We start from the raw sequence: 23,849 nt of genomic DNA on the forward strand, positions 1-23,849 counted from the left end.
AATAAAATTAGTTTTGAATGTATAGGCCCTTCTTTTCTTTACCTTGTCTGATAGCTTTTCAGAATACATAATATGTCTCAAAAATAGGAATGCCTGATTCCAAAGTGAGTTCATATTGAGGCCTCTGTATGGGTTTCCTAGATGAACCGAATTTCAGTATCACAGGCTACAGAGCCAAGGGTATCTCATTATTTTTGATTCTCTGAAAAAAAGTATTTTTCCTGAATTATTTTTATTCATAGTATGGGTATTTTTAAATAGAAAAAAACGTTTGTATTCCCTGTATTTCCAATTCTTTTTCCAGCTCACATTTATCAGATGTGTTAATATCCATCTTTTGTTCAACAGGTGCTTCAGTTTGTCCAAAGTGTTCAATATGTGTGCAGTTTTACTTTGGTTTACATGTCACAAAAAGTTATTTGTCATTGCAGAGTGCATTACACTATTTAAGCCCACTTTTTCAAATTAGGAATTTGAAAAGTGCCAGATAAAGAATTTGAGCAAATACTATAATTAAATTAACTTTTGCTTTAATTGGGCAAACCCAAGAAGCTAGATTAGCAACTCCTATAACTCCAAAGTATAAAATCTACTTTTATTATTCCTAAGCATGATTGCAGTATGATTGATCAGCATACTATAGGGTTTCATCATGATTACTCTTGGTAAAAACATTTAGACTAAATGCTTCTGGGCATTGGTTAAATTGAATAAATAACTCCTTACTATTAATTTGCTTTTCTAGTCAGAGTATGAATCTGTACCAGAACCGTATTTGTGATGCTGAAAACATGTACACTCTGTACCATCAAACTGGGACATTTTTGATTCATTAAAGTTTTTGTTTGTATATAGAGCAATGAAATTATCTGATGAAGGATCATGAACCCAATTTAAACTGTTGTAATATTGATGCTTAGATAAGTGAGCGGTGTATGCTCTTTTGGGTTGTGTGGATTTTGGACTTCTCCTGGAGGATAAATAATAGTCTGGTTTTTTTCTGTGAGAAGTACTATGTTTCTTTTGATATGTTTCATAGTCCTGATTCCTGGGTGTATTATATTGTTCTAAATTATTATAGAAAGTGCTATTCAATTTGGAAGGTTTAGATTGTAGTTTGAAATTCTTAAGTGTACTATAATTATGTGATTCCTCTAATGATTCAGCATGGGGCATTAATTCTGTTTGTTTTGCTGGGCAGCTAGGGGAAGAAACAGACTGAATCTCTAAAGGGTTTGTAACATCTTCACCATGTGTTGAAAGAAAAATTCCTGGTGGTGGACAGTTATTGTTGTTGTGATTTTCTATGTCAATAGTGTTGGAGATGGATGTTTTTGGCTCCAGTGGTATCATAATGCTTGTTTCTGATTCCTCAATTTTTTCAGATTCTTTATGTTGGTCTGATTCCTTATTTTTGACAGATTCTTCCTTCTTGTCAGTGTTAGCATTTGCTATAATTGGTTTCCTAAAATGATAAAAGAATAATTTTAAATAAAACTTATTTATAAATAATTCTTATAATAATTTTGGAACAACCTCAGCTAAAAGACCATTATTGAATAGATTACAAATAATGAAACATTATCTTTCCCTATCTTTTTCAAGAAAGGGAGGTAATCTTTAATCAAGTTGCTGTTTTTCTTACTGATTCCCCCATTTCATTATCAGCCATAAGGAAGAAGGAATTATTGCATTTGACATGCAAGAATTATATGATGGATGGATAAACATTTAATAAGCCCATACAAAATACTTGTTTCCCGTGTCTCATGAGACTTTGTTTTATATATTTAACATCATGAAGTTTAGGTCAAGAGACAAGACTCAAGGCCCTAGAAGGGAGCATCATGGCTGAACTGAGATGTCCTCCTTCTACAGGATATTCAATCTCAATGTCTGATTCTTACATGGCTGAATTGCATTTAATCGACAGCCTCTACTATTGCATCAATTTGACCTAACATGTTATAACTATGTTAAAAATATATAAATGGTAAGAAGTTGTTAGGATGGAAGTTGTTATGATATAGAATGACAGTGATAGGAAGGGAGAAGAGAATGAAACAATAACTTACTGCTTCTTCATAAACAATGAATTGTATATGTGCACAAGGACTATCACTGCTAATATCAAACCAGAAACAGCTACACAGGCAACAATGATATGCTTTAGTAGTTGTTTAAGATCTGCAGCCTTTGCTCTTTTTTTATCCTGAATACCTAAAGGGATATAATAGTTTACACAGAATAGTAGATAATATTTTCCATAATGTAACATAACCCATCATACGTACATATGTACGCTGTAATTCATGAAAACATTTTTTGTAAAAAACGTACTTGATACATTTAAGCATTAGAAGTTAGATCACCCATTTGATTAACTTCATGTAAAGCAATGGCCCCCAACCTCTGGGCTGTGGCCAAAAACTGGGTCATGGCCCATTTGGCAGGTGAGCATGTGCAGCTCCATTTGTATGAGCGATGGGTGCTCATGTGTGCAAAGTTCCATTTGTGTGAATGGTAGGTGCTGGCATGCGAAGCTCCATTTGCACAAATGGAGTTTCACGTGCTCACACATGCATCTGCCACTCACTCCTGCTGGTTCACCAAGCTGGAAAGGTTGGGGACCGCTGATGTAAAGCAATGTGCTATATGGTATCAGTTCTTTGCTTTGTTATTAAATACAGCTATGAAAAATAGTACAAGCCATCCTTGTTTACTGACTGCTCATTCAGCAATTGTTCAACAGTTACAACAGTGCTGAAAAAGATTTATAATCAGTTCTTCAGTTTGCAGCCTTATGTTTGTGATCTTTATAGCTGCCTTCCAACAAGCAAAGTCAATGCAGAAGTTGGAAGTCGTAAGACAAGTCATAATCATGTGACATTGTGAGTGATTTGCTTCACAACTGCAACTAGAAACAATGTCATAATTTGGGTGCATGGTCAAGTACTGTTTCACAAGTTGCTTAGAGAAGCTACCAGTCCCAATTGTGGCCAATGATTGAGGAATGAAGCTTATTTTAAGATTCCCCCACACACAAACTGTTTCTTTTCTAAATCAGTCACTGCAGTATTCACTCAGATGTTTCCGCTTCCAAGAATAGTTTAAAAGCTTGGATCCTGAATAGTAGCATTAAAGTAGCGTATAATTGAAAAGTCAACTTTACTAGTTATCTCCACAGCAATAACAGCTTCATTATTAAGTTAAATCAATAGTTCCTCACAAAATACCATAATTACTTCTGTAGCCTTACCTGAGAAATGCTGTAAAGAGAGGCTTCTTTTACAATCTAATGCCAAAAAACATGTCATTTGGAAAGACTTAATGCTGTCTTTTATTGGACTGGTTTTACTGAACTTTTCTAAGATTAATTCTTTAGCTGCAAAGTCTTTTACAGTTTGAAAAGAATAGGGGAAGGGAAGAGAATCAGAATTCTGATGCTCATCTCAGTTGTTATGTGAGCATTAGGAAGCTCAGAAGCTTATGCCAAAGTTTGAGCCAAAGCTTAAGCCAGCATGCATAATGAATTGTAATATAATCACTGCAGTGCCAATAAGGTTGAACAATTGTGGCATTCTGAGAAAGAGTTCAGAAGGGCCTCCTATAAACAACTGTCCATTTTACCATGCACAATTTATTACAATAAATTTACCATGCACAATTTGCCATTTAACACATTTACCATTCACAATTTATTATAAGAACTCCTACATTTCGTTTGGCAGTACACAAATATTTGGATATTAACAACAAATTGTACATAAACAAGGATCAAGAGATTATTCAATTCTGGATCCTTACAAATTCTACATTTTTAAGCTGACACCCTTTATGCTTAAATTTACACTTGATTTCTATTGAAATGGGAAAAAGCTTTAAATATCTTCCATTGGTTATAGTCCTGATTTTCGCATTTCATGTTGCAAGTATCTAAAAAATTTAAATTCCTTGTTAACTCACTTCTCAGGATTGTACTTCGTCCTTCAAATACAATTAGCAAATGGAGAAGGTTTGAGTCTCTGACGTTATACAGAATATAAACAGAGCTTGCATGATTTTTGTATTCAGTTAATATAAAATATCACACTTATTGCTTGAAAGCATGCAGGTAACCAGCAGTGATCATTTGATAATCTAAATCTGTTGTTTTCAGCTTTCTAAAAATGAGTTAGAATAATATATGACTGATGTTAAGAGCAGTTTCACTGGCAACACTATAGGTGCGTCCCTTATTGCTTTTCACTATCCATCCAAACTACCTTATAGTAAACTTATAGTATAAGTTTTCTCCAGCTCAAGATGGAGGGAAAACATTTTAAATTTAAGAAGCTTTTTGCAATTAATTTGTGAGTTTCACTTTAGCAATGTCCCTGGGTGATGCAAAGCTGCTGGCTTACATGTAGTTTACAATATCTCATCACTTTGCCCTTTCATCAGTATCTCTCCCCTTTATCCCCAAACAGATTTCCTCCCATTCTTGATCTATATTCCCCTTCTTCCTCCTAAAGTGAAGATGCAGTCACTATGCAGAAAAAAAGCTTTCTCTCCAACCCCAAAAATCCATGTTAACTTTTCTCTTCTGGATAGAGATTTAAAAATGGCAATTCTCCCCCAGTAATCACTTGTATTAAGTATTTAGGAAAAGGTAGTTAAGGAGATACCCTGCTATTCTTAAAGCTGTGTGCTTGATTCCCCATATTCCAAACTTGGCGGCTATAATGCCAAGGGATGCAGGCTTCATCTAGAATTTGGATACAGTACTCCATGAGTATTTGGCTTCAGATCCAAGCAGCAGAAGCCCAGAGAAACCAGCACACACAAAGCTGGGCATATATTCACTAAATCTGGCATGCAGTAGCAATACCCCAAAGCTTGCCAGCCCTTAAGCCTTTGAATGGTACTGCCACATTGCTCTGGCATCCAAAAACCAGCATTTACACTGGGGGTTGTAGCTTTTATCTCATGACAAAAATACTAATGCTATTAAAAATATGTTTTCACTAGAGGCTGACTATATCGATGAAATATTTCTGTTAGGGCTAAGCCATTTTTGCCATTTATTTTAGGTTTCACTGGGCTGTGAACAAAATTCCTTGTCTTATTATACATTAGTGTCTCCATTGGTTTATTTATCTGCTTCTTTTAATTACCACATCAAGTGCTGCTAATGGATAATGATCTGAAAAATAAAAATCTTCATATAATATGTTTTTCAACAATGAATTTTGAAACTACATCTCATCATTGGTTCACAAAATTAAAAAGTAAAGAAAGTACCTTTATGTTGTTATCTGCATATTGTTATTGGGAGCTTTATATGTCATGCTTTATTAGAGGTTTAAACTTTGGTTTAAGGAATCCAACAAAAACAACAGCAACAAACCCTGCCTTGTTAATTTTGTAATTGAGGTCTAGACAAACAAATTGCCACAGCCATAGGAAAAAATGTTTGTTTCTTTTCAGCTGAACACACACAAAATAGGTTTTAGTAGAACAAACCTAACAGAAAACCATAAATCAAGTGTTTAAAAATAGAATGGAGATAGCTGCAGTTTGCTATGTCAACAAACACAGGACAACAGAGCTGAAATTATAGTCCTGATGTATTAGGTAATACTCTTTTTTTCACCAAACAACAGAACCCAGAAGATGCACAGGGAACATCATTTGTTTTAACTTGGTGTAAGTTTACCTTACCTAAAAGCTTATTTTATTTACCTTCATACTTCTCAAAAAATTCAAATCTTCTAGCATCATTCACATCTTCATTTGTCACTTCAGTTCTTACACCTAAAAACCAAAAAAATAGATTTAATAGTTTTTTGTGCTGTTGGTTTTTAAGTGGAAAATAAAAATATTTTATTTCGTTTCAAAGAGCCTTTTAAAACAATTATGCTAATTGGGGTTTGTTGAGTGTTCTTTATTACTTATATAACCCTTGATATATAACATGTTTTATATATGTTATATAGGATTTCTTAACATCTATCATTTCGCTTCTTAAAAAAATGTCATGTTTATGTTCCGAGTGGGCAAAGGGATTAAGAAGAGATAAAAATAGAGTCAAAGAGATGGGATTATTTTATCTTTGTAGTAAGCAATCTTTTCAATTCAGGGAAACATCAACTTGCTTGCATACTCAAACAGTTCTGTCCATGAATATTCATTATACAGATAGTCCTTGACCTAGGACCACAACTGAGCTCAAAATTTGTGTTGCTAAGTGAGACATTTGTTAAATGAGTTTTGCCCAATTTTATGACTTTTCTTGCCACAATTATTAAGTGAATTACTGCAGTTGCTAACTTAGTAACATGGTTGTTAAGTGAATCTGGCTTCCCCATTGACTTTGCTTGTCTGAAGGTTATAAAAGGTGAGATCACATGACCCTGGGACATTCTAACCAATATAAATATGAGTCAGTTGTCATAGAGATGCTGCAATGGTCTTAAGTGTGAAAAACGGTAATAAATCACTTATTTCAGTGCTTACTAACTTCAGTCACTAAATGAACTATTGTAAGTTGAGGACTACCTGCCCAGTAGTCTTATAAGTAGGATAATAAAGCATGCATCCTAGATTTCCTAATCTGTTTTAACCAATGAATTCAACTTTTGATGTAGCAGGCACAGAGAGAACTAATTTTGTCCTCATCAGAACACATTAATTGCAAGTAGAGAATCTTTCATAATATAATTCCAGTTTCAGTTACATTGGACTGAAGCCTTTTAATATTAACAAGTAAGACATAGAATCCTACACAGAAAGGATCTTCGTATCTTGAAATATCATAGCTTGTCAGCCAAATAATTGCCCAAAACAATGTTTTTCTACTTGAAGTATGCTAGAAAGATATGTGCCAAATTGGTTTTAAGTAGTTTTTAATTATATTCCTATTGTTTTAAACATTTATCTTACACTTTAAACTTCCATACTTCATCAGTATAGCAATTGTAGATTCTAGAGGCTTTGCTCTATCGCATACTAGCTTTTATTTTTCATTAAAAGAAACATTTAAAAAATAGAAAGATAAGGAACCTGGTGGCCTCAAGGATTAGGGTTATGGAACTGCAATATTAGACTGATCTGACAGCTAAGAAGGCATTTGATTGTACAGCTAGGTCTCAATTAGTACAGATAATGAATTCCACAAAATGATTGCTTTATTTGAATTTGCATTATTCAAAGTGATATTTCTATGGAAAATGTGGTCATTGGTTCCAGCTATATGGAAATAAGCAATGAAAAATTGTAAACATAAATATGTATATGTATATTGATGCAATATTGCAGTAAAAGATAAAATTAATATGCTTATGATTAAAAGTTATGGTTAACAAAGTTGTAGTTATAGAAAGCAAAATAAAAACAAATAAAATTCTAAATATCATTCCTAAATGTAAGCTTATACTGACAAAATAGAAACATAGAAAACTAACAGCAGAAAAAGACCTGGTGGTCCATCAAATCTGCCTTTTCAGATATTTTTTTACTTTTTTACTTTTTGTCAAATGATGGACATGTATTTATCCCAAGCATATTTAAACTCAGTTGACTTATGATTGATTTACTACAGAGGTGGTATTCAGTAGATTCTGAACAATTCTGGAGAACCGGTAGTGGAAATTTTGAGTAGTTCGGAGAACCGGCAAACACCACCTCTGACTGCCCCCGCCCTATCTATTCTCTGCCTCTCGAGTCCCAGCTGATTGGCTGAGTCTTCTTTTGCTGTCCTGCACAGGAGAACAGAGCTGGAAAGCAGGTTAGTGGGGTGGGGAGGGAATGGGATTTTGCAGTAACCTACCCCCAGGAGTGGGGAGGGAATAGAGATTTTACACTATCCTTCCCCTACCAAGCCACACCAGGCCCACCAAGCCATGCCCACAGAACCGGTAGTAAATTTTTTTGAATCCCTCCACTGATGCACTATCTCTGCTGGAAGTTGGTTCCAAGTTTTCACTACTCTTTTTGTGAAGTAATACTTTCTAACACTATATTTGAACTTTCCATCTGTCAGTTTGAGGCTATGTCCCTGTGTTCTTGATTTTTGCTTAATATTGAAAATATTTTTTTAATCTTCAGAATATTAAGCAAAAATCAAGAACATGAGGACATAACCTCAAAGTGACAGGAGGGAAGTTCAAATGTAATGTTAGAAAGCATTGAAAAACTGTCTTCTAAAACCTTATTCACACCCTTAATATAGTTGAAGGTTTCAGTCATGTCACCCCTTTCCCTTCTGTCCTCCAGGCTGTTCAGTTCCTCTGATCTATCTTCATATGTTTTGTCCCTCAGACCTTGCACCGTTTTTGTTGCCCATCTCCAAATTCCCTCAGTCTTATTAGTACCTTTAAGTGGTTTCTCCAGAACTCTAGTGATGCATCCCAGAAGTTTATTTGCCTTCACAGCTGCCTGGCCACACTGTTACCTCATTTTGCAGTCATCTGCTATGAGCACACCTAAATCCTTTTCTTCTGTTGTCTTGTCCAACACTGAACCCCTGTCAGAGGATTCTTTTTCCCAAAGTGCATCCTGAACAGGGATTTCCACATTTTTAAATCTATTTTCCAGCAATGTGAAATCATTTTCCATGTTATGTATACCCCAGGAACGTCAATTCTATTACACACTTTTGTGCCATCAGCAAAAAGACAAATCTTACCTAGCAATTCTCCTGTTATATCACTTACAAACACATCGAACAGAACAGGGCCTAGGACTGAGCCTGTGATACATTGCTTGCAGCACTGGGTTCCTACGTGTTCCACTACTGGTTCGGTGATCACACGTGTGTATACGCATACCTAACGCACGTGTGCAGCTTTCCCCACACCAGCTGAGGCCTGCAGCACCAATCAGCTGAGAGGATAAAGAAGAGAAAAGCGCAGGGGCGGGTGCCCCCCCCCGATCCTGTGCTTTCTCTTTTTTATCCTCTCAGCTGATTCTGAAGGATTTTTTTTTCCTCCTATCAGCTGATCATGGGAAGCTTTTTTTTTTTTTTCCGAACAACCGGTTCACTTGAACCGGGCTGAATCGGTAGCATGCCACCAGGCTTGTTAATGCTCACAAGGCTAGAAAAGGTTACAAAACTATTTCCAAAGAGTTTTGATTCTACCAGTTCACTGCCAGGCAGACTATGTACAAATGGAGATTTTCAATACCAGTTCCCTCCCCAGGTCGGTTGTCCAATCAAGATCATACCAAGAGTGAGGCAGACAAAGTGCCAGGAGGTCTCAAAATATTCCAGGATAATATTCTAAGGACCTAAAGGCCCGTCTTGCATTGCTGAATGTTAATATTCCTGAGATCATCGTCAAGAGAACAGTGAACAACAATGAAGTACATGATAGGGGTGCAAGAAAACCCACTACATTCCAAAAAGAAATTGCACCTACGGTTTGTGAAAGATCACTTGGATAAGCCAGAAGACTATTGGGAGAATGTTCTGTGGACAGATGAGGACAAAATAGAACTTTCTGGCTTTAGTGAAAAGTGTTATGTTTGGTGAAAGGCAAACACTACATTCCAGCATAACAAACTTACCCATCTGTGAAACATGGCGATGATGGCAGTGTCATGGTTTGGCCTTGCTTTGTTGTATTTGTACTACGATGGCTTGTTGATTATGAATTATGAATTATACCAGCAAATACTACAGGAAAATATCAGAGTATCTATCCATGAACAAAAAGCTCAAGTCAGTGAGTGCATAATGTAGAAAACAATGATCCAAAGCATATGAGTTTGTATCACCAAAGAATTGTTAAAGCAGAAGAAAGTTAACATTTTGTAATGGCCAAGTCAAAGCCCTGACCTTAATCCTAGAGAAATGTGAAAGGACCTGAAGCAGGCAGTGTATATGAGGAAGCTCCCCAAAATCCAAATTGTTCTATTAGGATGAATGGGCTGAAATTCCTCCAAGTCCATGTGCAGGACCACTCAAGTTATTGTAAACATTTAATTCCAGTTATTGCTACGAAGAGGGCCACGTCAGTTGTTGAAAGCAAAGATTATATTTTTGCCACCCACAAATATACAGTATAGCTTTGGATAATTGTCCTCAATAAATCCGTGAAGAAGTATAATATTTTACTCATTTGTTTAATTGGGTTCTAATCTATTTTATGACTGTGTACAGAACAGATCATGTTTTAGATCATATTTTTGCAAGTTCACAAATTTAAGCACCACTGTTTGGCATGACAAAAATTTGGTGCAACCTTAACTTTTCCTTTTATTTTCCATGTGTGCTTTATAATAATGCATACTGTACATTCAGGCACTCCAACATCTCATTCTATTTTAATGTTGCTATGACATTCATGTTGCTCAATTACATCAAATTTTTGCTCTAATGTAATAACGATCTTTTTTGAGCTTGTAGAGTTTTCCTCTGAAGAGATCATTTTTTCCCATTTTACAGACAAAGATTGGTGATGTCTAAAACCCCAATGGCAACTGCACACACACTTGCCTCACATAAACTGAATGTTGGTTTGCATTAAACACAATGTATCAATTTACAATTTTACACTAAATTTAATATCACATTATTTCAACTGGTATTAATTGTGACCTAGCAGTACATCATTCCACCTTACTTCCCAGTTGCTGCTTTTTTATATTTCTGATTTAAAGTAGGGTATTTCTGACCAATAATCTATCCCAATCCATCTTCAAGGGCATATTCTAATAAATAAATCTCTTATTTATAACCTAAATAAGCTGTTCCATTTCAGGTACTTCATTTATGGAATCTTATCATTAATTTCAAATGTGGATTTGGGTAGAAAACCCTTGCTCTTAATGACTAATTTGATTCAATCATTTTTAATAGGAACAGAGGAAGTTAAAAATACCAATTTGGGCAGATGTTACCTCAGACAAAATGGCATAGAACATTAGATAATGATTTTACTTTGAGGAAGAGTTGATTTAAGTGGGAAAATCAATGATGTTTCACTGGAGGCAGGTAGAATAAGACCTTCTTCTGAGGAAGATTCCTTCGTTATGTTTTCCTTTTCACTCGATGGTCTCTCTTTAATTCAAGGGGACAAAACATTGACAGTAGAAGATTCTATGAACGTTGTCCAAAAAAAGAATTCTAAATAATACTATAGTTATTAGTGTGAAATGTAGAAGTATTTCTAAACAATATCTTTACAAAATAATGCTAATTTGCAATTTTGTAAAATCTAATCTACATATATCAAGGAAAAGACCCAAAGAGATCTTTTTTCATTGGATTGAACAGAACAAGGGAAATTAGAATCTGCATGTTTGTACAGCTTTTGCAAACAAAAATGGATTTTTCTAGGCAAGTTAAGTACAGAAATTTTGCTTTTCTTTTTTTGTGTGTAACATCCAGATATTACTCCATGACAAAAGGTTTAGAGGATGTGTTCTTCAGCTCTCATGTTTGGTTCTTTATAGTGCTTCTGCCAACTATTTGGTTGTGGAGTTCCTACAGTTAAATTATTTGAAACATAGAACAAAAGCAATGTCTTAACCTGGGACTACAAACATATAATTGTAGACATTTGGGATAGGTGTTTCACAGCATGGCCATGCTACTTTGAAGGCTTTCCTAGGTTTCTTGCATGTGCCCATAAAGATAACCCTTGGCAATGATGGCCTCAGGTTCTCACTACTTTTATTAAATGATAAGAGCAGTGTTGTGGCATTGCATTGCAAACCCTGTCCCTTTGGATCATGCATGCAAAAGGGGGATCTTGAGATACGTCAGATAAAAATGTAAATTGATTATGAACTAACAAAGTCCATATGAGTACAGCAGATGTAATATATTCAGCTGTGTACAGTATATTTCAAAACTTTCCACAATTCCCACTGAAATGATAGTTGCACACAGAGGCAAAATCATCCTGGTGGCCAAAAGATGGCAGCAGCCCTGCCCCTTTTCATGTGTGTTCCATGCGTAACAAATTATGTTCAATTATCAATGTGACCATGGCCATCTTTCATTTTTTTACATCCCTTGCACTTCTTTAGCTTTGGCAACTCCAGCCCCAACCCTAATCATTTTATGGGAATAACATGACAACATTTCACTACTGAGCATTATTAGAAATCTGTTCAGCAGCACTGTAAAATGAGTTTACCTGGACCTTGAGATTCTTTTGATGGAATCTGTTCCATAAGCCTCTGTGCCTTGCTTTCAACAGCTGGTGGAGAATTCTGAACTTCAGCATTAACAAGAGATGAAATTGTGATTCATTTAAGCACCCACTCTGGAAAGCTACTAAGATTGATTAATTGACTGACTGACTGACCAATTGATTGATTGATTTAGGTGCCTTCAAGTCAGTGTTGATTTACTCCTGGTGATTGCCTGGACAAGTCCCTACAGTTTTCTTTGCAAGGTTTTTCGGAATTGGCTTGCAATTGCCTTCTTCTTCCTAGAGCTGAGAAACTATGACTGGCGCAAGGTTACTCAGCTGGCATGATGCTAAAGGTTGGAACTAGAAGTCATGGTTTCATGGTTTCTAGCCTGATGCTTTAATTACTATACCAAACTGGCTGTCTCATTTTGTTCTAGCATTGCCCTTGAAAGAAATAAGCAATATTTAATAATCCTCTCATCAGTAAATAGTGGATAGTGCTCAGCTTTATTTTCTAAGAGATATTATAAAAATATTTTGTAAGGGTAACCGAATAACCAAGCTCAGAGAATACCAGGAACTCCATGTGAAATACATGATTTGCAGTTAAGATCACTTGGAAGGGAGAAATTGGCCTGGAAACCCTGAAACAGTGACTTTATTCTAAATTGTGTAGGCCAGGGCTGTCAAACTCATGGCCTGCGGGCCGGATGCGTCATGCACTGGCCATGCCCATGCCCAGTTTAGCGAAGGGGAAAAAAGTCCCGATACATTAAGTCATGCCGCCGTGACGACCTGAGTTTGACACCCCTATGTAGGCTGCTTGTCTTAAAGTCAGGCTCAAGAGAGTAGTTCTGGAATGTGATTCAGAGTTCTCCTTTCCATTATCCAACATGGAAAAACACAGATGCCTAATAATGTTTATTTTGCTTTTCATCAGAATGATGTAAAGTGTTTTGAATAGCTAGTCAATCACAAGGGCATGAATTGTTCACATTTCATAGACATTGGTGAAGTAGATCTTGAATCACTCGTCTTTAAAATGGGTTATTAAAGTGCCTGCAGTGCTTTGTTCTTTGTTGGAATTGGATTAAAATATATGGAAAATTTATAAGTGCGTGAAGTACATTTATTAGAAATCAGTGCTGGCTGTTTCCAGTATACTTTATTTTGCTCTAATCAACTTTTTACTTTGAACACTTTTCCATTTCTCAATGCTCTCAATAAATTTTAATGGGCATTGCTCATTTATTTTAATCAATTTATATGACTACTGATTTTGCAATAGTGACACTTAACTTGGGATTACAATATTTCACAATGCAAAATAAACCACAATTATATCTACATATCTATATATCTATATCTATCTATATGATGGCAACATCATGTGATTAACATCTGCTCGCAACCACCCCAAATCTCAGATAGCACTGTCTAATCTATATTTTTACCATATAAGATACCTATTACTTGACAAAGTAGGATGGTGGAAAATACTGCTTGTAAGGGCAAAAGACAAGAAGAAAGAACAAAATAATATACAGCTATTAAATCTGGTTACTGAACAATTATAACTCTAGGACAGAAACATTAATTAGGAAAGGGGTCTAAATGCAAACTAACTGAATACAATTGAAAGCTTAGGAAGTATTTACTGTTATGGAAATGAGAAAGAATGGGAAATGAAAAAGGGAAGTTGGATAAGCAAACTAAGTATAGGGGAATGAAGTTATGAAATTGAAAACGAAAAAAACCAATCACCTTTTGTTCACAAAAGACCCTGTTGTCAGTGTCACTACACAAAATCACTCTGGATAATAATGGGGAGGAAGGAAAATACAAGCAAGAGTAAATCGTTTATCTCTTTTTCTTCCCATGACCTTTACACCTATCCGAAAAGCTACAAATGGGGTGATATATGTGGTCTGACTGCAAAGGTAACTCTGATTTGTTCACTGATTTCTATAACCCCCCACCTTTCTTCCACACCTCATCAAGGCATTTTACACAAACAAGCCCTGCAGTTGCTGTGGTGATGCCTTAAGCCTTGCAGCTTGGCAGAGCTCCTAAACTGTGTATCAGAGGCAGATTTTGAAAAGAATTCTGAAATGAACAGAGTGAGTTATAGACGTAATGCCCAACCTCAAATAAAAATAAAATCCAAGTTGAAGTGATCACCTCCATCACTTCAATGGAGGCAGAGAACAGCTGTATTAAGCAGACAATAGCTCTAACTAGTTAAACCAGGCTTTAAGTAACAACTACAAACCATGGCACAGTGAACAGGAGAGAAAACAGTGCAATTACGTTAGCTCAGTATCCAAGTGTTTACTTGCTTGCTTAAACTAACGTGACAAGCTAAGAAAGTACTGTTAAATATTAATTGAATTTCCATACTCATTTAGAAATATACAGGTAATAACCTTAGCATCTTCCCACCATCAAAACAAATATTGCTTTGTAGACCTTTCCTTCATCATTTGGACAGTCCTTGATATCTAATATGTTACATATAGTAAGAAAACATACAATTATCTATAATATTAGGTTGTGCAATTAGATTTACCTATATATTTCTTTAATTCCTGAAGAATATTTTTCATTACTGATGATTGCATTTCCTCACTAGATAACAAAGGCTTCTGGTCTTCGATTTTCAAAACATCAAAAGTTAAATTAACATTCATTTTTACTCGATTAAGCTCAGTAAGAATGACAATATTAGTTAAATAAACATCAACTGCCATCAAATGTCCTATAATAATAAATAATTTTAAAATATTACTTGCTATACAGAAGTACACCAGGCACTATTCTTAAACATTCTAAAAATATTCTACAAATATTTTAACCTTAAAATGTATCTTAATATATAAGAATTTAGCAGTACAAACCTAAGCAGGTTTACTCAAAAAGTATGCATAGCAGAAACAAGTACAAATCTGACAGTTTGACATAACAGGATGTGCTATATCTAAATTAAGAAGCCTATAAAATAGGGGACAGAAAAGAGAGGACACAGTGTAATTAGCCAGGACACTTCAAAGTTCAGATTGTAAAATAAGAATTATTTTACACATAAGTGTGTCAGCAAGATACTACCTGGATAAGACATTTGGAATGTAAGGACAAAGCTAGGAATAGATTTAGTAAGCTTACTTTGTGAAGAAAGCTATGGAGAAGGTAAAAGTAAAAAAGAAAAAGAAATCAATATCCTGAATACCAAAGCAGAAAAATATATTCTCAGAATACTAAAAAGGAACAGATCCAAGTGGCTTTCAGAAAAAGCTATCATGATAACCAGGGAAAGGCAGAAGATGAAAGCCCTGGGCAATGAAAATGGCATACAATAATTAAAAACACCGTCTTTCAATGTCAAGCAAGAAAGGACAAACCAAATACATTTCACTCAATGTCAGCAAATAGAGAAATTTATCACAGAAAAGGAAAACAAGAGTTCTTGTTAAGAACTGAAAAATCAGAAGAAAATTTATAGCAGAGTTAGGAACACTCAAGAGAAATAATGAAAGAAAGCTGAGGCAAAGAAGATTAAAGAAAGATGGAAAGACTACATTAAAACCCTTTACAAATGGGATTATAAACTGACAAACATTTGTAAGCAGAGAATATATTCAGGAACTGATTCTGCTCAAAAATTAGGGAAAAACAAGAATTAGACATCTATTAAATATGAAAATATTAGGCCCACGGAACACTTTTAAAGCTGTAAGAGAACTGAATAATTAAATGGAATATAGCCTAGGCATTTGCAAAATTGGTGGATATATCTATAAAAAAGGGGGACAATACAATGCCAGTTTATTTATTCCACATACAGGTAAAGCTTTGTTTTAGATCTTGCAAAGAGCATGGCCATTAACTGAAGAATGAAATGAAAGAGGCTTCAAAAATGGCAGAGGGACATCAGAAGAATACTTTCCTTCTTGAGGACAGAAGTAATACCACCTGCTCTGTGAGCATTAGCGGTATGAATCAGAGGTGGTATTCAGCAGGTTCTGATCAGTTCTGGAGAACCGGTAGCAGAAATTTTGAATAGTTCAGAGAACCGGCAAGTACCACATCTGACTGGAGATTTTACAGTATCCTTCCCTCTCCAGATTGTGTAATCTCTTTTTCAAGTCCCTCCTTAATGACTCTTTTCTTCCTTCCCTCTTAGTAGTCTTTCCGATCTTCCCCAATGTCAGTTTTAAATTCCTTTATTTAGGGAAGATGAAATTACTGAGGTTGTGTTTGGCTCCATTGTGAGATACCACAGGGTTCAGATAGTTCCTCCATGTTTTTCAGCAGCTACATGAAACTGTTGGAGAAGGTTGTTTATTGATTTTGAGGTAACATTGACATGCTAATGGTCTTCAACTATATCCTAGCAAAATAGAGGTTTGCTCTTAATCAATCTGGTTTAATTCTAGTTGTGAGGTTAGCTCTGGCAGGGGGATTCAGAATAGAAAAGGGAGTGAGAAAAGTATGCATTTCAGGTTAATTTATATAATAAATATAAGAATAACAGAATTGGAAGAGATATCATCTGAAAAAAAAATTGTAGATAGGAAAAAATTGCTATACTATATAGTATATAGATGATACAACCTTGTCAGCTGACAACCTTGTCAGCTTAAAATAGAAAAGCTCATTATGAAAATTTAAAAAAAGTTAAATCCATATTAAGACAAAATAACTACTGAAGATAATTTCAAATAATAATATCAAAGTATACTTCCTGAACTTACATTTGAGAATAAAGAAATAAAGGTGATATATAGTTTTGTTTTCTTACCCAAGAATGGACAGTATGATGGAGAAATAATGAGATCATTAGTCCTGCAGAAGGATGTCATGACAAACTCATTCAAGATCATGGAGATAAGGATATTTCAATGACAATACAATCAGAATAGTTAAAGCAATGATCTTGGTAATGTATGGCCTTTAATGTTGGTGACTAAGAAAGAACAAGAGAAAGATGGATGCCTTTGACTTACGGATTTGGAGACAATTACTAAGAGTATCATGGATTGCAAGGACAACCAGTCAATCTTTGACTAAATAAAGGCTGATTGCTCCCTTGAGGTAATGAACAGCAAACAGAAACTCATACTTTGGGCGTATGATATGACCAGATGATTGGCTAGAAAAAAAATGTTTGGCAAAATGAAAGGAAATACAAGAAAGAGAAGACAATGGAGAAAGTTAGTGTTAGGGTCAGAATTAAAGAGATTACTGGACATCTTTTCAAACAGAAACTTGTCACTGCTAAAAACAGATTAAATGTTGATCATTTGTCCACAGAGCCTAGCAAGAGATGAACCAAACTCAATGGCACCAATCTAACTAACTAGTCAAAATAAGAAAATCAGAAATTGTCTTTAGTCCTGAAATTCAATGTATTGCATAATATGAACCTTCAAGCCCCTTAATCTGAATTGCTTGTCAAAATATAACTTATGGCTGATATATATTTTAATGAAATCCTAGTTTAAAATCTTTGGAAAACCATTTGATTTTACTATAGAATAAACTCAGGTCTAAGAATACATTTTTATACAAAGGAAAGCAAAAGACGTACCAGTCTCTTTGTTTTGTTCGTTTAATATATATTCCAGTTCTTTTACAGAGATTTTTGACTGTTCATTGATTGTGCTTTGTGAATGGTCTCTGTGTGCATTTTGAGCTGTAAATTGCAAAAATGAAAACTGTCTAATTCTGATTACACAAAATATCCAAAAATTTACTCAATAGAATCCATATTTACCTCTCAGTGATTGTAGAATTTGATTTAATACCATCATCTGATAAGTAAAAGGTTCAGGGACATCTAAAATAAAATATAAATATAAACTATTAAGACTCACTCTTATAAGGATTTTTTTTTAAAAGAATACTTTTGCAAATTGTAAAAATACTATAATTGTATGAAATGTATAAAGGTGACACTGATTAATAATGAAGAAAGGCATTTTGAGAGTCCTGTAAAAGGGAATAATTCTGCAAAGGAATATAAACAGTATAGTATACAAACAGAAAAGATTTATAAGCACCCAGATAAATTGTTTCCTTACTAGAACTTATAGGTAACACAATAATTTGATCTGATAAAAGGTAGTGTAAATTGAGCTACGCAGATGACTAACTGCTTGCTGAAATGCACACTACATAATAAAACACAAGCTAATCCATTAATTGTATATGGCTTTTATGGGAAAAATAATATAAGAAAATATGTGCATGTGTATGACAATTTTAATCATGACAACTTTAAAAAAATGTGGACTTCAACTCCCAAAATTCCCAAGTCAGCAAGTTGTCAATTTTGAGAAGCACTGGTCTGGCCTATCTTTTTTCTGTTATAACAAGTAATAAAATCATATGTACGATATATGGGATAGAGAAAGAGGACCAAAGTAGGAACATGTGGTATGGGCAAGAACCGTAGATAGTGTCTGTAATTGCCTTCAATTAAGCACAATTTACATGTTAATGGATTAAACTTTTCAATCTGCCATGCCTTTTTAGATTTTGACTATTTGTTTATTATTTATATCCATGACACAAATAGTCTAACACTTGAAAAGTTTGCCAAGCCTGCCACAGAAATATCCAAGTCAAAATCAGCCATCAGATGGCAAATGCCCATCTTTTAAAAAATAATAATTATAAGAGTGATTGAACTATATTGAGGTAGAGAAATGAGTATAACACTCATACTTGTTCAAATGTTTTTCTAATCTTTGTGACTTGCTATCTTTAGCAAACAGACTTGAATATTTTTCTGAAATGTTTCCAAATACATGTACATGTAGGACAAGTAGAGTTACTGTAACCTTCATCCTACACACATATACCACTAATAAACTCTTTGTACTAAATATCTTGTTAATGTAGTTCAAGGCACTGCACTTGCATGAAAAATGTAGAGAGTAGCAGAAAAAAAAAAGATAGTAATTAATGAACTGCATTACATTTTCTTCAGAAAAAAATGATTTTATATTTATTTCATACACTTGGCATCTACTCATACAAAGCAAATTTATTCAAACGGATGAACATGCAGTAAGTAATGATGTCTTGGACACAAAATTTGCAAGTTATATCTGCCATAGAATAATCTCATAATTATATAAAATCATTTACAAGTGGACAATCATCACATTCATGATCTCAACAGTTTTACAATACGGTACAATCAGCTTTTACAATAGCTGATAAGATCAGGTGTTATTCTTAAAGCAGGACAGAAAATTAACTGCACAGGTATAGGATAGGTAGTAACTGTGCATTTAATAGCAGTAATTGAATGCCGGATCTTGGAGTCCTAGTGGACAATCACTTACATGTGAGCCAGCAGTGTGTACAGCTGCCAAAAAGTACACAGTCCTGGACTGCATTAACAGAGGGATAAAATCAAGATCTCATGAAGTGTTAGAACCACTTTATAATGCCTTGGTAAGACCACACCTGGGATATTGCACCTAGTTTTGATTGCCACAATATTAAAAAAAAGATGTTGAGACTCTAGAAAGAATGCAGAGAAGAGCAACAAGGTGGTCAGGGGATTGGAGGCTAAAACATAGGAAGAATGTTGCAGGAATTGGGTATGTCTAGTTTAATGAAAAAAAGGGACTTGGGGGACATGATAGCAGTTTTCCAATATCTAAGGGGCTGCCACAAAGAAGAAGGGGCCAACCAATTCTCCAAAACACCTGAAGGCAGGACAAGAAGCAATGAACGGAAAATAACCAAGGAGAGAACTAACCTAGAAATAAGGAGGGGGAAAAAGGAGACATTTCCTGATAGTGAGAACAAATAATAAATGACGCAGCTTGCATTCAAAAGTTGTGGGTGCTCCATCACTGGATGTTTTTCAGAAGAGATTAGTCATTTGTCTGAGTCTCATGTTTGAACAGGAAGTTGGGCTAGAAGATCTCCAAAGTCCCTTCCAACTCTGTTATTCTACTCAGACTATTTGGTAAATTCACATCTAAAAGAATTTAAAGTAGAGATTTCTGGATTTCTACCTAATAGGCAGGAAAGATGGGCTACAGACTCCATCAATCAAAATATTTCAACTGGTGGGATTTAAGAAGAGGGTCTTCTCTGCTATTGACCCTGCTTTATAGAACATCTTGCCTTCAGAGGTGAGAAAAGCCCACAATCTTCTGGCCAGTCAAAACCTGGCTATGCAACCTTGCATGAGGGACACAGAGGCCCACACAACCATGGGGCTGGCTGACTTCATGAAAAACACCCACCAGCACCACCTTTTAACAACTGTTAATTCCCCATCTTCGAATTCTTCACCTTCTGAAATTTTTATAATGCTGTTTTTATAATTTTAAAACTTTTAATTTTAAATTATCCTGATTTTAACATTTCATGTTATTGATAATACTGCCTAGTTAAAATATGAACTATCAATAAAAATAAATTAATACATTTAACAATTTGCCAGTGAAAACGGAGCTTGGGAGGGCTGCATGCCCCCAACACAAGTGATATCAAGGTGACCACATCCCCTGGCCATACCCCCCTGGCCCCCCAAGGTCAAACACAACCCTGATGTGGCCTTCAATGAAATTGAGTTTGACACCCAGGGGGTGTCAAGGGGAGGCTGTTCTATAAGGCATGTACTATGACAGAAAAGTCAGGCTTCCAAGGGCTCACTAGGCAACACTGCATCTCCGGGAGATTTGGAGCATACCCACATTGTCAAATCTAGAAAGGTGGGCAGAAACCATAGGAGACCGATGGTTGTACAAATAAATTCTGAAAGATCACCATAATCTGAACATGATCTTTGATATATCATTAATCATGTTAAATGGCTTCTCTTGAATAATGTTCAGAAGGCATAACTAAAACATGGTGGCCAGCTCTGTGCATTTAAAATGGTTGTTTTGCTGAGATTTAAATGTTTTTCTTTGGCTAGTTTCAAGGAAGAGTCGATTTCTCTTTTTGCTTTTGAAATGTATTGATTTTACTACATTGTTGCATTTATGTTTTTAAGTTGTGTTTTGAGGATCCTAGTGAGCAGATGGTGATAGCAAAACTTTCAACAATTCCCTTTCAGATCCAATGCCACAGTAATAAGAGTCATCATAATGGAATACTTCATAAAACTGTTGTAAAAAAAAGAATGACATAAGCAATATCGTAATAAGAACTCCTATTAGAAGCTATATAACAAAATGTATAATTGCATTCAGCTCAATTTTATTCCCAAAATACCATAGCAACAATTGTAATAGTGCAACTCTATCATCCCTTCAAGGTGAATCCAAATAAAAAAGAAGTCTTTACCTGTTCTTGGGTGATTTGTCTTACTGCTCCTGGGTAGGCTCTCTCCTGTAATTCCACCATCAAGTTTTATTGGAGTTTTTCTTCTCCCTTTAATATGCTTCATTTTCTTATCCACTGAACTATTTACTATCACTTGCATACCATTGTCTTTTAATGCTACCGAATCCATTTTAAGGCCTTGGTTAATAATGTTGGTGGCTACAATATGAACTTCAGGGACCTCTCTTGAATCTTTTAAATTGTAAATGTCAATCTGAGTTTCACTTGAATTGTCGGGAGAATGAAATCTTACAGTAATATTACTTGTTCTTAATGATCTGCCACCATTATTACCAGCCGTTTTGTCCCGTTTGAAGTCAGGAAGCAAAGCCCCTTCCTTGCCATCCTCTTCAGATCCTCCACCCTTCACTTTCTTATGTCTCACTGGAGTATCCATAAGAATATTTGGGGAAATCTTGTAAGCCTTGTTACCCATCAGTGCTGAATTGCTATTGGGGAAGAGTCTTTCTTGTGCTGTTAGACTACTAGGACTTGCCTTCTCTTTTACAGAGGATCCTGAAAAAATATAGTTGCATATGTTAAAAATTCCAGCAGAATACTCTCCGCTAATCATGCAGTTTACAAATATAATTCATGAAACATTACTGATATTGTGATTCTTGGGTATTTTGCATGGAAAACATATGAGAGGGACAGGTTTCCAGTAACTGGGTTTTAGATTAAGGTGTCCCAGAGTGAAAACACAATTGTAGTGTTACTGAGACTAAATGGCCTTTTCCACAGAAAGATCACAAATGCCCACAACAATGACTACCTGCCTTTTACCAAATTCAAGTTTTCAGTGAATGTTTTGCTTTGTTTTTCTGTGATTTCATGTTCATGTATCAAATTCTTTTGGTGCAGAACTTGGATTTGTTGATCTGCAAATGAAATAATCAGTAAGAATACATATAAGTGAAGACATACAAATTAAAGCATAACAGTAATTCAAAGTGTTATGATTTGATAACTATTCTAGTCAAGGATATTTGCATTGGCTAGAAAATATTTACTTTAAATCTGTTGTTAAATATGTCTTTAAGAAAATTATTATCTTGAATACCCTTTTCATCAGTTTTCTAATAAGGACATACTCAATAATTTGCACATGAGATATTGAATATAATACATGTGAAGTCTTCCAGGATGCTATGAGAATACTAAAAATAAGTGTTACCAACTTCTGGTTTGTAAGAAGTAAAGCAAAATAACAAACTGCAAATTATAAAACTCAAGGAAGTATTCTTACAAAATGTTTTTTCAATATACAGGGCATGCCCTGCCTGGAGAATTTATAATTATAGTTGAACTCATAAATATATTTATTTGTACTGAGTCTTATTGAATTATTAAAACCATACCATTTGTTCAAGATTGCATCCATAAGTGGCAGTTATTTCATGTAATACCACATCAATGCAAAATGATAGGTTTCCATTCCTAGCTGTAGTGTTTAAGGTGTATAATTAAACCTCCAAACACTCAACAATAATTGTTGATAGAGGCTTGCATTTTTGTAGCTGGCATGAAAACTTTCAAACAATTTAATATATTTAAAAATAATAATATTAAACAAGTTGTGCAGTTGGGGGAGAAGCGATCTGAGAGTTAATTTTCACAAAAACAAAAAACTTAGTGGTGTCACAGAACTGAAAAGAACTTTGGTGTAGATTAGAGGTGTCAAACTAGATTTCTTCAAGGGCCAGATCAGCATTGTAATTCTCCTCCATGGGCCGGCCAGGAGGGATTAGACAAGATGGATGCCTCCTGCAGCACTTTGCCAGCCAAAACAGGGCACGGGGGGGGGGGTTGTGCATGGCCCCCTGTACCCGTTTTTGGCCTGGATGGCTTCCTGCAGCACCCTGCCAGCCCAAATGGGGCACAGCGGGCCGTGCGTGGCCCCCCCTGCATCCCCCATTTTTGGCCTGGATGGCTTCCTGTGGCACTTTGCCAGCCAAAACGATATGTGTGGGCTCTACACACCCTGTTTTCGCTAGCAGAGGCACTGCGGGCCGGTCCTTTGCTATTTTCAGGCCATCCCCATGGGCCAGATGTAAGCACCCCGTGGGTCAGATCCGGCCTACGGGCCTTGAGTTGAACACCTCTGGTGTAGATCCTGCCTGAAAGATACCCATGGTGATTATAACTATTGCCTTTGATGGATCCATTCACCATGAATGTAAATCATTCCCTTTGGAAGCCATCAAACCAGTGGTTATTTATTTATTTAGTATATGGCATCTATAGAGGCCATGCAATCACTTATATACAACACTGATAAAACACATTATAAGTACAAACACAAATATAAGTTCAAAGCATCAACAATTACGTGTATATAAAGTATGTGCACAATACAATAGA

General features: G+C 35.4%; 1 protein-coding gene across 2 annotated transcripts; it reads right to left on the reverse strand.

The window, feature by feature from the left end:
• Positions 1-19: 19 nt before the first annotated feature.
• Positions 20-22,355, reverse strand: LOC113412990 (uncharacterized). Of its 2 annotated transcripts, XM_087967274.1 has the most exons (9): positions 21,447-22,355; positions 17,902-17,964; positions 17,716-17,820; positions 14,698-14,778; positions 12,129-12,209; positions 10,925-11,044; positions 5,725-5,796; positions 2,076-2,220; positions 20-1,465 (listed from the first exon to the last, which is right to left on the reverse strand). In XM_087967274.1, the coding sequence occupies exons 1-9, from the start codon at positions 22,057-22,059 to the stop codon at positions 742-744; spliced, it is 2,004 nt and encodes a 667-aa protein (XP_087823400.1). In that variant the 5' UTR covers positions 22,060-22,355; the 3' UTR covers positions 20-741. The 2 variants fall into 2 exon arrangements, with proteins under 2 accessions (XP_087823400.1, XP_087823401.1); XM_087967275.1 differs by lacking the exon at positions 12,129-12,209.
• Positions 22,356-23,849: the final 1,494 nt, after the last annotated feature.

This window comes from Notechis scutatus, chromosome 5 (genome assembly GCF_049901735.1).
Source record: "Notechis scutatus isolate UNSWTSFEM ecotype Mainland chromosome 5, rNotScu1.2, whole genome shotgun sequence".
Taxonomy (NCBI): Eukaryota; Metazoa; Chordata; class Lepidosauria; order Squamata; family Elapidae; genus Notechis; species Notechis scutatus.

Bases quoted from the DNA above. Each gene is read 5' to 3' on its own strand.
- LOC113412990 (XM_087967274.1), bottom strand. From the start codon at position 22,059: ATGATTAGCGGAGAGTATTCTGCTGGAATTTTTAACATATGCAACTAT. The intron at 14,779-17,715 runs GTACGTCTTTTG...TGAAAATCGAAG, and splicing joins CGAACAAAACAAAGAGACTG to ACCAGAAGCCTTTGTTATCT. The intron at 1,466-2,075 runs GTAAGTTATTGT...TTATCATTTTAG, and splicing joins TCATTGTTTATGAAGAAGCA to GAAACCAATTATAGCAAATG.